We start from the raw sequence: 17500 nt of genomic DNA, 5'->3' as shown, positions 1-17500 counted from the left end.
AGCCTCTGCTTCTGCTGCATTGCTGCAGGAGCCTGTTAGTTCAGCACCTGTGTCTGATGCATCGCTGCGTCAGCCTGTTAGTTCAGCACCTGTTGTTGGTGAAGAAATAACTGATAGCGAAATGACATTCCAGCAGAAGAGAGAATTGCTACAGTTGCAACTCGAGCATGAGAAAATAAAGCACATTTCGGAAAATAATCGGATTGAATTGGAAAAAGACAAATTAGATTTGGAGTTTCTAAAATTAAATCTGTTAAAAGATGGTAAGATAAAGTCTGAAGGTGTCATGGATGTCGGGCAAAATTTGAAATTGGTGCCGAAGTTTAATGAACAGGATCCTGACACTTTCTTTTCCTTGTTTGAAAGGGTTGCAGATGGAAGAAATTGGTCGGATGTTGATAAGTGTTTGCTTTTACAGTGTGTCTTAACAGGTAAAGCCCAGGAGGGGTATTCTTCTCTGTCTGACGATGATTCAAAGGCTTACGCTAAAGTGAAATCTGTTGTGTTGCGGGCCTATGAACTTGTTCCAGAGGCATATCGTCAGAGGTTCGTGCAGGTGTAAAACTAGCAGATCAGGCGCATTTGGAGTTCGCTAGAGACGGCGAAAGCATTTTAGTCGCTGGTGTTCAGCAAGTGATGTTAAAGTAAGCTGGATGATTTTACTAATTTAATGCTTGTAGAACAGTTTAAATCATCTGTTTCGGAGCGCGTTGCAACGTTCATCTCTGAGCATAAGGTTAAAACGCCAGAGGAGGCCGCTGCACTGGCCGATGAATTTGTTTTGATTCATAAAAACAGTTTTCGTAACTTTAGTGGTGTGCAGAATACAGGACAGGGAGCTTATAGAGTTTTGCCTAAGTCTCCCATGCCATCCGAAAACCTTGTGACAGACCTGCTCTGTAATTACTGTCGTGAAATTGGGCATTGGAAGGTTGATTGTCCTGTACTTAACAGTAAACAAAAGCAGTATAATCAAGCGCATGCTAGACCGACTGTTTTAGCATCATCGTTGACTCTTAGGCCTGCAGTAAAGATTCCTGACATGATACCTAATGATTTGGCTGCAGATTGTCTAATGTCTTATCTGCCTTTCATTACAAATGGCCTTGTTTCTTTGTCGGGTCATGATGTTCCAGTGAGAATCCTGCGTGACACGGGAGCAGTTGATTCTTTTATTTTGCAGTCTGTGTTGCCTTTTTCTGAACAATCGTACACTGGAGAAAATGTTCTTATTCGTGGCATTGGGATGAGCACTGTATCTGTTCCTCTGCACAAACTTAACATTCAGTCCGATTTTGTGCAGGGAGAAGTGGTTTTGGGCGTTCGTCCAGCTCTGCCTGTGGATGGAGTTCATGTGATCCTGGGAAATGCCATCGCGGGAAAAAGGGTTTGGGCTGGCACGCCTTCACCTATCGTTTATGCTCCCCAGAGTAATTGTGCTAGTGAACAAGAGTCTTTAAATGCAGTTTGTGTGGTTACCCGATCTATGTCTCATTCTGATCAGTGCGCATCTAACGCTGATGATCAGAAGGAGAGTTCAAAGTCTGTGTTGTGTGTGCCTGATTTGTCCTCTTTGCCTTTTCCTTTGTCAGCTAAGGAGTTGGGTCATGATCAGTCTAAGGATCCGTTGCTGGCTGATTTGATGGCTAATGCACTTTCTTCTACAGATGCACTGAGGGCAGCCCGTGGATATTTCACTGATAACGGAGTTTTGTTTCGTAAATGGGTGCCACAGTGGGATAAGTTTGTGGGAGAAGCTATAATCCAGGTGGTGGTCCCGACTAAACATCGTAACTCAATTTTGCAGGTGGCTCATGATCAGTGTGGTCATGGTGGTGTGCGGAAGACCTATGACCGTATCCTCAGACATTTCTTTTGGCCTCGGGTTAAAAGGGATGTGTCTGCTTACATCAAAACTTGTCACACATGTCAAATAACGAGTAAACCTAATCAAAAGCTTAAGCCGGTTCCATTGCATCCGATTCCTGCTATTGGAGAACCATTTGAGCACCTTGTTATCGATTGCGTAGGTCCTCTTCCTCGATCGAAAAGTGGTAGCAGTTACATATTTTCCATCATGTGCTTGAATACTCGTTACCCCTTTGCATATCCGTTGCGCACTATTTCGACTAAATCTGTACTTAAAGCCCTGTCTCAGTTTGTGTCCATTTTTGGAATTCCTAGATTTGTGCAGAGTGACAAAGGCTCAAATTTCACTTCTCGTGTTTTTACCGAGGTTTTGAAGCAATTGCATATTAAGCATCTCACGTCGACAGCTTATCATGCTCAGTCTCAGGGCTCTCTTGAGCGCTTTCATCAAACTATGAAGTCGCTCTTGCGCGCTTACAGTGTTCAATTAGATGCGGACTGGGAAGAAGCTCTACCGTGGCTTATGCTGGCAGCTCGCGAGGTTGTCCAAGAGAGTACGGGCTTTAGCCCGAATGACTTAGTTTTCGGACATAAAGTTAAGGGAATTTTGTCCGTATTGAGTGAGGTTGGAAATAAACCTGAACCGCCTAAAAGTATTGAGGCTTATGTGAATAGCTTCAAGGATCGACTGTCTCGAGTGCGTGAAATTGCGAAGCAAAATTTAGAGTGCGTGCAGCGAAAAATGAAGCGCTTATATGACCGCACAGTTGAGCTTCGTTCATTTGAAGAGGGTGATCGTGTTCTTGTGCTTCGCCCATTAGTTGGTTCACCTTTTGAGTCAAAGTTTAATGGTCCATACACTGTCTTACGAAAAGTGTCTGATGAAAATTACTTGGTTTCTACTCCGTCTCGTAGGAAGAAGTCCACTCTGTTCCATGTTAATATGATGAAGCCTTACTATGATTCGGTTTGCGTTAAACCTGTTTTAGCTTCTGCCCCAGTGCTTGATTGTGGCCCAGGTAACGAAATTGACGGTGAGCTTGTTTCACCAAGTGATGGAATTTTAAGGGGGCGGTTGACAAATTCGGAATGTTTGACCCAGCTGGATAACTTGTTTGCATATTTGCCGCCGTCTCAGCGGGCCGAATTGATCCAGCTCATTAGTAAATATCCCGTTCTGTTTGGTGACACCCCATCCCGAACAACATGGAGTGAACACGATATTGATGTAGGTGACTCTGTGCCGATTAAACAACGTTTTTATCGTGTGTCTCCAGATAAACGAAAGCTGATGGAAGCTGAGATTCAGTATATGCTTGAAAATAATATCGCTGTGCCTTCTTCGTCTGAATGGGCCTCTCCATGCATTCTCGTTGACAAACCGGACAAAACGGTTCGGTTCTGCACAGATTCTCGTAAGGTGAACAGTGTCACTAAAAGTGATAGTTTCCCGATACCCCGAATTGAAGACTGCATTGACGAAGTGGGACCAGCTAAATTTGTAACTAAATTGGACCTTTTAAAAGGTTATTGGCAAGTGCCGCTTACAGCTAGAGCACGGGACATCTCGTCTTTTATTACACCATTTGGACTGTATTCTTATACAGTAATGAGTTTCGGGTTACGTAACGCACCAGCAAGTTTTCAGAGACTTATGAATCGCGTAATATCTGGTTTAGATGGATGTGCTGTATATCTTGACGATCTGGTCCTTTGTAGTGATACTTGGGCTTCGCACTTGCAGAAGCTCAAGTCAGTGTTCGATCGCTTGACCGAGGCGCAGCTTACGGTGAATCTGGCAAAGTGTGACTTTGCCAGGGCCACGGTAACGTACCTCGGAAAAATTGTTGGAAACGGCGAAGTGCGTCCAATTCATGCAAAAATCGTGGCTATTCAGCAGTATCCGCCTCCCGCTACAAAAAAAGATTTGCGCCGATTTTTGGGGTTAGTGGGGTTTTATCGGTGCTTCTGCCGAAACTTCTCGACTGTTATGGCCCCTTTGACCTCTCTTTTAAGGGATGGGGAGAAGTATGTGTGGACATTAAATTGTCAGAGGGCGTTTGAAAATGTTAAGTCTGTTCTCTGTTCTGCTCCTGTTTTGGCCGCTCCGCGGTTTGATAAACCTTTTTCGTTACAGGTTGATGCCAGTAACGTCGGGGCTGGCGCTGTGCTAATCCAAACTGATGATCAGGGAGTCTTTCATCCCATTTGTTTCTTTTCAAAGAAATTCTGTTCATATCAGCTGCATTATTCAGTTGTAGAAAAAGAAGCTTTAGCTTTGATTTGGGCTTTACAACATTTCGCTGTGTACATTAATTCTGGTGTAGCATTGACCATCTTCACTGACCATAACCCTTTGACTTTTTTGAATTCTTTGAAATGTCCAAATCAGCGCTTAGTTCGTTGGTCTCTATTTCTACAGTCTTATTGTTTAGACATTAGACACATCAAGGGCTCCGATAATGTTGTGGCAGATGCACTGTCCCGTGCTTAATTATGTGATGCTGTGGTGCGTGTCTTTTTTTTTGTTTTTTTTTCTTCTCCCTCCTTAAAGTGCTCCTAGGTGCTATGGTTGCTGGGTGGACAGGGAAATGGAGAGTTGCTGAGAGGAGATGAGCGCTTGGCCTTGCTTCGAAAACTACGATCCCATGAGGCTCTTCGTTTTCTTTTGAGGGGGGGCGTGTGACGACTCTGAGCGCTGCTGTTGCTCCTGCGAGCGCCTGTAGGCGTGGCTTTGGCGCCTGTTAAGGCCGCACCTGATTTGCTGCCTTTAAAAAGGCCGGACTTTGACAATATGGCGCGCGTGCTGCTAATGGCTGGTGACTCCAGACGCACGTCTGCCGTTTGCCTTCCGTTATGAGTTGTTTTGTATTTGATTTCTTTTCATACATTCATTCTGCATTATTCTAACATTGCATGCCGACACTGCTTAACACTACTGATCTACTGACTAACCCATACATTGTGGCGGTTGTATATAGTTTTCCTTCTGTTGAAGTAAATTCTTTAATTATTTTGGCAATTTCGTGTCCGTGTCCTCCTTGGTTTTTGTTACGTTCTGAGCCAGGATGTAACAGCCATTCCAAAATAAAAAATGAAAAGAAATGACTGGATTGATTTCACCCAAATCGGCTTGCTCCCTCATAATGTTAACATCTGGTGGTCACTTCTGGTCCAGAACATGGCAGTACCCATCGAGGCAGGGAATCAACTCAGTTCCTCTCTGACTTTTATTTCCCCTTCTCAAAGCCAGTGATCTGAACCTTGAGGATGTTCAGTGTAGCGTGGCCTTGTACGGCAGGAGAACACAGTGGACCCCTGTGGAGAGGAGTGTCCATGCTGGTGATGGATGGCGAAACATGCAGCCTCCCTTTAAAGCCTTTTAAATTAAAACTGTTTGAGAGAGAGAGAGAGAGAGAGAGAGACACCAGCGCTCAGTCATGCAGAGGCCAGTTGCCGTGGCCACCACAGGTCACTCAGTGGCCACCACCACGACTGGGCCATCATTTCAGTGCTACTTTAATGTGTGCCGTGTTTTTCTTTTAAATGATTAAATATGAGGCATCACTGCATGGCATGCACCATCTCTAACGTCTTGCTTTGATAGCACCACATCCTATACATAATATAAACACTTCAAGATGTAAGCTTAAAGCAGATGGGTGCACCACATAGATTAGTAGACTTGTTTGACAGCTTGCATGAGCCCATACAGTATGCCAAGTAGGTTACTTATCACAATATCACAACCTGTTGTTGAAATCTAGGAATATTTACACACAAGCAAAAGGCTATGAAACAACATCAACAGCCTAGTCTACACAAAAAGCTTGCTAATGTCCTGACTGGCATCTATTTGAAATGTTATCAGCAAAGTAGTAGCCTAATATGACAACTTCTCTTTTGCTTCACGGCCTTTTGTTGTGTTCCGAACTACTGCACATAATGACATTATGACATTAGTCTTTCATTCGCATATAGCACCACAATGAATTTGAAGATCATGCTAAAAGTTTGCTTGTAAAAACGTAGGTTACAAACATACCTATGCATTGATATTCCTGAGCTGTCAAAGAGGCTACAGAACCATCATTACACTTTACCGCTAATTAAGCTACTCTGACAGGAGGTTATGCTGTGGGGTGCTGGGGAGGCAGCATTAAGAGGAGGGACGCTGGACGACTGAACAGGCTGGTAAGGAAAGCTGGCTCTGTTGTTGCCATTGAGCTGTCACTGACAATAAGTCACTTGAGTCACTCACAACGGACCATGAGCAGGATGCTGGCGATCATGGCCAATGACCGTTACCCACTACACAGCACGCTCAATAAACAGAGGAGCATATTCAGTGGCAGACTTCTGTCACTGTCATGCTCAACAGACAGGTTGAGGAGGTCCTTTGTCCCCGGGGCCATCCAACTCTTCAATGGCACACAAAAGGGAAGGAGTAAGGCACAGAATTGTCTTTAAAGCACTATTGCTTGTTTATAAATCAGCAAAAAAAAAGCATTTAATGGAGCAGGACCTAAATACCTCATGCATACATGCTTCAGCAGTACACACCTTCTCGTCCTCTCAGGTCCCAGGTGAAAAACCTGTTAGTAAAGCCTACTGTTAGAACTAAACATGGTGAAGCAGCTTTTAGCTGCTAAGCGGCTCAGCTCTGGAGCCAACTTTCGGATGACATCAAAAAGGCCCCAACTGTAGCCAGTTTTAAATCTAGATCAAACTGTTCTCAGATGCTTTCAGATGTTCTTAAGACCAAACTGTTCTCAGATGCTTTCTGCTAACTGCGCTGAGTTCCAATCTGAATCTGCCTTGATAATTATTCTACCTTGTCTTTTATTACTTTCATTACTTTTTTACTTTTGCCTTTGTTTTTTGTTTTTTCTTGACTTGAGAGAAATGTACTGTTCAGCGTGAGCCTGTCTCTCTCAGCCCCTACCATCATATCACTTTGTCTGCTGTCCACCTGACTATTTTACAGGCTATATTAGACCTCCTACACAATTTGGACTGTGGTTATAACATCTACATCTTATCTTATTCCCTGTTTTCTATTGTTCTTAAAGTGTATATTTTTTCTTGTTTGTTAAGCAATTCTGTTATGTTTACATTCTTGTCTTTTCAAAGTCATAGTTAATATTTAATAATAAGCAAAGTTATTGCATTGTTCAATCCCTGCACTGTTCACTTTTGCACTACCACCATTGCACACACTCACATGGTCAGTCCATACCAGACCTATGTAATCATTTCACATGCTCTCTACATTTTTACATTTCTGTGAGTGATTTTTATGTATGTGAGATATGTGTGTGTATGTGTATTTGTTGTGTTATGGTTGTATAAGCTACTGGATACCTAAAATTTCCCTCGGGATGAAAAAAGTATCTATCTATCTATCTATTAATCTATCTATCTATCTATCTATCTATCTAATAACTGTATCTTGTTTATTTAATTGAATATTTAGAAGAAAAAAAAAGTTACAAAAAAAAAAATGCTTTTTATGGAGTGGTCAATGTTAACTACAAAACTAAACTAAACTAAAACAAATGAAGGTCCGAGATGGCCAAATCCATGAGCAAACAGAAGGGCCAGCAGAGTGTCCACATGCCACTGAGACCTCTGGGCCACATCTGGCCTCCTCCTCCTCTTCTTCCTCTTCCTCTGAGCAAACTCAGGTGTGCAATAAGATCTGACTAAGCCTTCTCTGATCATCCAGCTCAGCCCCAGTCTCTCACCACCCTCTCCTCCTCTTCCTCCTCCTCACCCCCTTCCTCATCCTCCTCATCCCCTTCCTCGTCTCCACCTGCTCCAGGGATGGGGGGCCTCTGGCAGATCAGGCCAGGGTGGCGTAATTAGGAGGAGAAGGAGAAAGAGGAGGAAGACTAAAATAAGCCTGGGGAAGCAGCTTGTCAGCATTGAGTCCAGGCCTCTGGTGTGCGGTAGTTTGGGAGGCCCGTTTTCAGTGGGTGAGTTGATAGCCGTCCAGTGTATTCAAGTCCATGTGCTTTTCTATTTCACTGCTCAGACTGCCAGCATGGCAACATCTGAAATTGGCACATCCCCATGTCCAAGACCAACACAAATGCACACAGACAGACACACACACGCAGGTGTACATAGAAAAACACGTAAGAAAAAAACAGGTTTATTTACACTTTTATGTTGAGTGAAAGACTGGTACTGTGAAAAATACAGACACCAGCTAACACACACACACACACACACACACACAAACAAACAAACACACACACACACACACACACACACACACACACACACACACACACAGTATGCCGTCTTGGAGCTAACTTGCTATTTTTGATTTGAGGGGTAAGACATACACTAAAACATATTTGCAAACATATGCACACACACAAATATACACACACAGACACACTGTAGGCCGTCTTGGAGCTAAGTTGCTATTGGACTAATTTGATTTGAAGGGTAAGACATGCACCAAAACATATTTGCAAACGTAGGCACTCACAGATGCAAAAGCACACAGGCTCCAGTTTGCATCAGCATATGGATTTTTTTTTTTTACATTGCCTTGGGATTATGACAACAAGGCAAAATAAATGATGATCACAGTAAAGCAAGATGCTTGATATAATGTGTTGAAACAAATGCTCTTAGGCAACCCATCTGGGTAATTGATAGTGAAATGCAGTATGATGCTATTATAACCATCTTCTTCTTCATCATCTCTAAATGGTGAATGCAATTTCATAAATATTGCGAAACATGCGAAACCAGCACTAATTGCATGACGTGATATAATGATGTCAACACAGACACAGCCATTGGAGAGCTGTTTAAAAGGCTAGTTTCTGCTTCCCCACCTGTTTCAGACTAGGGGGAGAGCTGTGAATGGGACATGGTTCCGGCTCCGCAGGCTGATACACAGATCTCTGGCTAACCTTTCTCTCAACTGGCTGCATTATTCCCGCAGCCCCATTTCCCCCCTTCTGCTCTCTGATTTTTATTTGAATTTGCAATTGGGTCAATATCCATAATTTCTTCTTCTGCTCGTCCTTCTCACTCTTTCTCTCTCTCGTTCCTCCTCTTCCCCTCTCTCTCTCTCTCTCTCTCTCTTTCTCTCATTCCCCCCTTCTCTTCATATTCTCCTGATTACGGTCTCCTCGACATGACTAATTTGACTAATCAACGATGAATAAAAAATGAAGTGAAAGCAGAAAATATCCTCGTTGTGCAATGTCCCATTAAGTGGGCCAGGCGAGCGGATGAATAAAGATGGGCTCGGGTCCCCCACTGAAGGGCAGCGGGAGGAGGATCCATATGGGGGGTATTACTACCCCCTATTCTCTTATTATTATAATAAACTCACTCTTGCATGATTATAAGAAAGCAAAGCCTTACACATCATATGGGAATAGAATGGTTTGGGTTGTCAGACTATGCTTATGTATGTAACCTAAGTAACACTAGTGTAGCTTCTAAGAAAGAGCTCTGTTGCTCTGTATAGAAACAACCAATAGAGGGCTTTTGATGAATGCCTTAGTGCCCCTCTCTCTCTCTGTCTTGCACTGTTCTTATTGTCCTGCTCTCTCTCTCTCTCTCTCTCTTGCACTGTTCTTATCTAGTTGGAGTTGACCCTCATGCTGGCTAGTACTCAGCTGTGGTTGATTTTGCTGGGAATATCGACAGCACCGCGGCCCCTTTTGAAGTTTCTCATCCGAGGGCTGGACTATTCCTCGAGGTTGGACTGGAGAGGGCCCTGTGTCGGCCCCAGCGGGTGGTCAGATCAATTCCCATCCCATTTAACCAGGCCAAATTAACTGATGGCTGATGGAATGGTACACCACGTTCTCTTTCCTCCTTTTTAGATTCCACGTATTTCTCTTTCTCCCTTAACTCACAAAAATACATACACACCTACACACACACACACATACCACACACCTACACACACGCACACACACCTACACACAGACACCGCTCACCTACACATCACACACAGTCCTTCCTCCTTTCGAAGTCTAAAGACAAGAAGCTATTAAAGTGGCTATAGGCCGGCCTCTTGGTCAGAAAACAATGAGGGGAGATGGGTAGGGAGAAGACAGCTACAACAACGCAATCACGCTTGTATTAGCAGCTCTGACTGGTCTAGAGCCTCCAGCTAATAATGTCACTAGCTGAGCTCACCTTAACAAAATACCCGTGGATGGATAAGGATAAAGAAAGACTGAGTGAGAGAGAGAGAGAGAGAGAGGCAAAAGCATGACTCACAAAAACTCTTTCCAATCAGAGCCAATATTTCATTGTCTAAAAGCCAGTTTATAAATAATAAAGGCCTGCCTGAGGCAAGTTCAAACCTTGACTCACCAAGGGAGCTGGAGACAGAGCTAAACAAATGAAACGTTAAAAAGAAAGACACAAACGAGGAGGGGGAAAAAAACTGATCTGCAGAATGACGGGTAGAACACTGCAAATGCCTGGCATCTCCCGAATATCCCACATTCCATAACAGAATATCCTGAGTACAAAAAAGTAATCCATTTGTCCTAAGAGAGTGCCATCTTGCAGATTTAATAACCATGGCAACAAGTTTGCATTTGAAGTTCTTCTGAACAGCCAAAAAACATTAAATAACCATTTCATAGTAGAAAAGGCACCTAATGTCTTTCGAGTGAGGTAATCTTACATTAAAATAAATATATAAATACAACTCATAAACCACTGAGAAGGATTCAATTCAATTCACTCCACTTAATTTTTTTCCCACCATTATTTATGAGTGGGGTTGAAATATGAAGGCTATCTAAGTGGATGGCAGTGCAGTAATTTATCGGCAAATGAATTTCTGAAGGATCACAGAAAAAGGAAGCAAGAAAATCTCTCAAGGTCTTGAAATTTAAGAGTGACGGATAAAGGCTGATGTCGAGGGCCTCTGTGACCTGCGTATAAGTGATCGCTGAGTTCAAAAAAAAAAAAGTTTTGAAACAAGGTGAACTTCAACAAAGAAAGAAATACCATCCAAACTAACAAAGAAACCACTAGAAAAAACTTCAAACTTGTTTCAGGTTGTCAGGCTGCTGCATCCATCCCTCCTCCCTGTGCAACCACTTTAATTTGTGTTTCAACAGATTTAACTCTCTCACTGTAAAACCCCAGCATATGTCACTAGTCCTTAATAGACTCTGTCAAGTCATTACATGTTCCATTTACTTTAACTGCATAATTTGGTACTTATGGAGTGAGAGGAAGTAGGAGAGAGAGAGAGCGGTGGGATGGGAGTGGTGGGGGGGCAGAGGTGGGTATAAGATGGACAAAAGCAGACGAGGTGGGCAGTACCTGCTTTTCTACCACAACGCCCAATGTCACTGAGTGGAGTTCAAATCAATTGAGTGTTTTATCTAAAACCAGTGAAGGCTCTGTTCAATGGAGACGGTGAAATGAAGAAGACTGAAGTCTTGACTATGTGAGGACTATAAAATGGTGAATTAACCCACGCTAGGGGCCGGCAAGAGCCCAGCAGTCAAGGAGGCCAAATGCACATAGCGAGATGGAGATGGACCATTAGAGAGGGTACGAGTGGAGAGAGAGAGAGAGAGAGAGAGAGAGAGAGAGAGAGAGAGAGAGAGAGAGAGAGAGAGAGAGAGAGAGAGAGAAAGGAGAGAGGCAATATGCAGACGCACTATGGAGAGTGGAAATTATAACAAATTACTTATACACTGCAATCATCATAAAATGGTGACTGCATTGCCTGATATGAACTAGGGAACACTAATACGGTGTTCATTTTAGGACATCCTCAGACTCAGGTGTCAGACTCAGAAAAACATCTGTCATCTTCAGACAAAACTGCCTCAGCGTCAGAAAAACCTCTGTCATCTTCAGACAAAACTGCCTCAGTGTCAGAAAAACCTCTGTCATCTTCAGACCAAACTGCCTCAGCGTCAGAAAAACCAGACTCAGGTGTCAGACTCAGAAAAACATCTGTCATCTTCAGACAAAACTGCCTCAGCTTCAGAAAAACCTCTGTCATCCTCAGATAAAACTGCTTCAAACCAAAAGGCCTCAGAAAAACATCTCAAAGGAGTCAGTCTCAGAAAAAACGCTGTCAGAAAAAGTGGAGTCAGGTCTCAGAAAATTAGCCTCAGAAAAAACGCTGTCAGAAAAAACAGAGTCAGACGAAAAAGTCTCAGATAAGTTATCATCATCACATCATTATTCCCAAACCCCCATAAAGACAAATGTGCTATACCATGATGTAATACCATATAGTACCATTATAAAACGTTAGCAGTTGTCATTGTCAATGCACAACAATAATAGACAGACATAAAGATAGACAGGTACTTGAAATGTAATCATAAAAAATAACAAATGGTCGCACTCCAAAAATCTTTTCTTGCTTTTAATCCATTTTAGCACAGGGGTTAATTGACAAACGTTTCGGCCTGATGGCCTTCGTCAGTGTGTATTAGGCTTTCTGACAGCGTTTTTTCTGAGACTGACTCCTTTGAGATGTTTTTCTGAGGCCGTTTGGTTTGAAGCAGTTTTATCTGAGGATGACAGAGGCTTTTCTGACGCTGAGGCAGTTTTGTCTGAAGATGACAGATGTTTTTCTGAGTCTGACACCTGAGTCTGATGATGTCCTAAAATTAACACCGTACACTAAAACAGATCATGTTTGTACATAACAATTATTTAATTTCTCAACCCAAGGTGGGCAAGAAATATTACAGTAATCCATTCGACAAATAGCCTACATTTGCACAATGTCTGCATAAAGATCTTCAGTAAGGTTTTTTTGAGCCATCCTCTCCTCATTATAAAATGGCAACTAAGCCTCCCCTAACAGTGACAAGAGCAATGAAGAATGACTCTACAATGCATCCCTAAAACCCATTTCACTAGAACATTTAATTAAACACAATGTTGATAGGAGTATTTCAGATTAATTAAAGACCTATCTGCTAATTGCAATCCTGGTGGAGGATGTCAGGCTACACATGTATAAATGAAGGTAATCATATCCATGCACACTAAATTACTTAGTGCAAGTGTCTCGGGAATGAAAAGTAGTCTTGTCTCAGTGATAAAAATGTCAGAATGTGCCTCGATCATAATCATGAATCATTACACAATTTACTCAAAGCAAACTAAGTGGTCAAAAAGAGGCAGAGGAAGGAGCTGAAGTACATATTATGGCAACTTTCAACCAAATCATTTCATTTCATTCAGTGTGTGTGTGTGTGTGTGTGTGTGTGTGTGTGTGTGTGTGTGTGTGTGTGTGTGTGTGTGTGTGTGTGTCTGTGTGTGTGTGTGTGTGTGTGTGTGTGTGTGTGTGTGTGTGTGTGTCTGTGTGTGTGTGTGTGTGTGTGTGTCTCTGTGTGTGTCTGTGTGTGTGTGTGTGTGTGTGTGTGCAATAGATATGTTTGTCAGTGTGTGTAGTTGTGTTGGTGTGTAGATGTGTTTGTCGGTGTGTGTATTTTGTGTGTGTGTGTGTGTGTGTGTGTGTGTGTGTGTACAGTAGGTGTGTGGACCTACAGTAGGACCTTTAAAGGCAGTATACGGAGGTGGACATGACAGGGGACAACAGGCCATGGACAGAGGCAGCAGCCTGCATATTTAACACAGGGACCGTTTGTCCTTTAGTTCTCCATGAATATTTGTATTAACCCTTAAAGGTGTAGGTTTTTGAACATTCTAAGTTCCGCAACAATTGAAGGTTCTAAAATTCTATGTTGAATTCAATGAACCCAGATATTCTTTAGAATGTTAATTTCCCAACATTCCCCGTCACACCGGTGTGACGGTACTCCTTTAAGGGTTAAGCAGCTCTAAACCACAGAGTCAAAGCCTGACTATCGAACCAGGAGGATACAGCGCCTCTGTAGCTCCTGTAAAGCCCGAGTGGCTGATTGAATCTCACGCCCCTTCCTGCCTTGTGTGCAGACTGGCTTTAATCTGCTACAATTCTGCTCTTCTGTCTTTCATCTTTTTTTACACTCTCATCCAGCTTTCATTTTCTTTTCCTCTCCTTTTCTCTCTCCTCCTTCCTTATCTTCTCTCTTTCTCTCTCTGTCCCTCTCTCGCAGGACCTTATATTACATACTGTAAGTATCGCTCCTGATCCCCAATTCCCTAAACCCTTGCCTTAGTAAACAGTCCTCCTCCCCCTACTGTCAGTGAGGCCTTATCTCATGAAGTTTCAGTTTCAACCACTGGGCCATCTCATGTTTATGTGAAGCTCTCCAAGCAAAGTCTCTCTCCCTGTCTCTCTCTCTCTCTCTCTCTCTCTCTCTCTCTCTCTCTCTCTCTCTCTCTCTGTGTTTACAGATGAACCAAGATGTGTGGGCACATGGACAAGCCTTACTTGAGGTCCTGGAAGGGCTCTGCTCGGACGTGAGAGGTCTCCACCGAGTGCTGGAACACCACTCCCTCATTGCCTGGGGAAGAGCAGAGAGGACATCTCCATTAGAGGGCTTACAGTAATGAATCTCCAATGCAAAGCACTTGAGAAAAACAGCCTTCATATCCATCACTACACAAACAGGCTGCTAATGCCGGTTACCTGCCCAACAGGATGTTGAAAGAAAAACAAATAATGCCAGCCTTAATACATAAAAAGTGGATATTATATAATTTGGCTACCTACTGTAGCCACAATCTGCCACCTCTGCTTTTTGATACAAAAGCACAAAGGCACATGAAACATGTAGCATTCCCCCGGTCTGTAATTGATATTAAAAGGCAAATACATTCTTCCTCAACTTTTGGCCTCGCTTATTGATGTCTGCTAACGAGGCCTTTGAATATTAACGAGGCCCAGTGAAAAGGCCTTGGCTCAGAGGTAGGAAGAATTTAGACAAGATTTAAAAAATACCCCCAGCTAAGTCATCCAAAGACAATTCACTCAACACCTTGTTCATTAAAGACACTTTAATGACATCTCAATGTCTGCTCTAAGAATAGGTAAGCCAGAGTAATGATGTGGGGAGAGGCTGTGAGAGAGAGCCGTCTCCTGGGGCCAGACGGTCAGACAGCTACAGTATAAAGACACGGGCTCCTGATGACGGGCACAGAGAGGGGGTGGGGGGTGGGATGGAGGGCAAAATTAGAGGAGGAGACAAGGGACAGGGTGAAAATGAAAAAAAGAATGATATGGGGGAGGGGGGGAGACAGAGATGGACATGAGGGACAGAAGGGATAAGAGGAGTGTGGGTGGGAGGGAGGGAGTGTTGATGAATGAACTGATCGGAGGAAAAGAGAGAGGGAGAAAGAGAGAAAACAGATTTCAGAAAACAGTGAGAGAAAGACATAACAGTAGAGGGGTGGAGAAGGGTGGGGAGGGGTGGGGGAGGATGGATGGCTCCAAAGTGATGCTCATTTATTCTGGCCGAGCCACAATTAGCTTCTCTTCACTGATCTCCATCTTCACTGCTGCTCCTTCTCTTCCTCCCTGCCACACACACACACACACACACACACACACACACACATACGCATGCACACACACACACACACACACACACACACACACACACACACACACACACACACACACACACACACACACACACACACACACACACACACATGCACACACACACAAACACACAGACGCACAGACACACACACACACACACACACACACACACGCATGCACACGCACACACACGCATGCAGACGCACACACACACACACACACACACACACACACACACAGACACACACAGACACACACACACACACACACACACACACACACACACACACACACACACACACACACACACACACACACACACACACACACACACACACACACACACACACACACACACACACACACGCCACACACACGCACGGTACACACCGCAACCACCACCATCTCTCTGAACCTCGTTGATGAATGACAGAATCCATCGCTTCCATCCCTCTATTTACCATTTCAGCCCTCTCTCACTCGGGCCCCTGCTATCTCTTTCTGAGGAGCTGTAATGGGCAACTCTGTCCAATTACAGGGCAGCCACGAAGCGCAGCCAACCCATCCTCTGACCCCTCAGCGTTTCCACTTGACCTTGCCTTCCACTCGTTAAATGAGTGCAACAACATCAGAGAGACAGAGAGAGAAAGAAAGAAAGAAAGAATAAAAGAAAGATAGAAAGAAAGAAAGAAAGAAAGAAAGAGAGAGAGAGATGGGTAAACAACCATGGGAGCTTTTATTTTCTGACTGTATTTGTTATTCATTCTCTCTCTCTCTGTCTCTCCCTCTGTCTCTAAGCAACTATGTGAGTTGTGAGTGTGTGTGTGTGTGTGTGAGGGGTGTGTGTGTGTATTCAATTCACATTACCTGTCACTTTGAGTTTTTCAGTGCCAATGCTGATCTCCTGCTCATCTGCAGAGAAGAGCACTCTCTCCCCATCACTGCTGCGCACCTCAAACCTCTGGCATTGTGCTTCCACCATCTCAGAGCCTGCAACACACACACACACACACACACACAAACACACACAGGTCACAACACACAATAAGGCACACAGGTAGGTTTTTATTCTTTAACCTATTAAACTAAGTCTCCCTCACTATTGCCTTATCGGTTACCACCCACAGCGTTGGTCTATGCATCCTAAATGAAAGAGATGATTTGTTCACATCCTGCATGTTGCAGAAGCAGTAGGCCCCACGCACATGTTTGTTTGTTGTGCTCGTCGGCACTAAAACCTCTCAGAACACACAACCCAGCCATAAATCAAACAGAATGTCTCCGGTTCCCTCCGATGAGCCCCAGAGAAAGGCCAGGGACGACCTCAGCGCCGGGCCGACCTCAGCTCCGTGTAAACAGAGGAGCAGAAAATAGCTCGCGGAGCAGCGTGGTCAGTGCGTGGCATCAGCGGCGCTGAGCCTTATGTGAGGAGATTGCCTGGGTGTGGTCAGAACACGCGAGGGCTGGCGCACCAATCTGCAGCACAATGAGATTGAGGTCAAGCGCGCCCCGCGGACTCGCGACCCCTCCGCTCGCCTCCCCCGACTTTGGGCCGATCTTCCGCCTGAGTTGGGATGGGGTGTGTGTGTGTGTGTGTGTGTGTGTGTGTGTGTGTGTGTGTGTGTGTGTGTGTGTGGGAGGGGGTTACAGTGGATGGCGAGCCACTTGACTCTGCCTGAAGGACAATTATTTACAGAGCGGCAGGCCTGCTGCATGTCTATTGTATGCTCAGCCTCGGCAGTGCCGAGTAAGGGCTGGATTTAGTGAGCATTTGAAAGTCAATGGGGGGATTAGATAGTTAAAAGGTGAAGCGATTTGAATATGAGCCTATAGATGTTTCCTTGATGAAAGGTAATCTGTTGGGTTAAACAGGCTGGAATTATACATCACTTAACGACGTGACTGGTCAAGTTCTCTCTGGAACAGGGAAAACAACACAAATCTCCACTGCAATCTTCTGCATGTAATCCACTTGCTATGCTGAAATGTCTAGGCTCTGAATAAAAGATCAGAGCTAAAGTGCCTAAATATTGGTTTGAGTAATATAACGATTATCAAATGGGTCAGCACACATGAGTAGCCTGGCTAGAGCCACCACTTCTCAATGAGACGTGGTCTGGGAACCAAACGTTCATTTTCTCGTATATTTGAAAAAAA

At 43.9% G+C, this 17500-nt stretch overlaps 1 protein-coding gene across 2 annotated transcripts in view; it reads right to left on the bottom strand.

The window, feature by feature from the left end:
* The window catches only part of LOC125304293 (zeta-sarcoglycan), a 235675-nt gene that overhangs the window by 16403 nt on the left and 201772 nt on the right, over window positions 1-17500 (bottom strand). For both annotated transcript variants that reach the window (XM_048258428.1, XM_048258437.1), the window contains exons 5-6: window positions 16211-16333; window positions 14231-14303 (exon numbers count right to left, since the gene is read on the bottom strand). In XM_048258428.1, coding sequence (XP_048114385.1) covers window positions 14231-14303; window positions 16211-16333 — 196 coding nt within the window. The remainder of the gene's footprint in view (window positions 1-14230; window positions 14304-16210; window positions 16334-17500) is intronic.

Source organism: Alosa alosa, chromosome 1 (genome assembly GCF_017589495.1).
Source record: "Alosa alosa isolate M-15738 ecotype Scorff River chromosome 1, AALO_Geno_1.1, whole genome shotgun sequence".
In the NCBI taxonomy this organism is placed as follows: domain Eukaryota; kingdom Metazoa; phylum Chordata; class Actinopteri; order Clupeiformes; family Clupeidae; genus Alosa; species Alosa alosa.
This window is presented reverse-complemented; position numbering and strand designations above follow the sequence as displayed.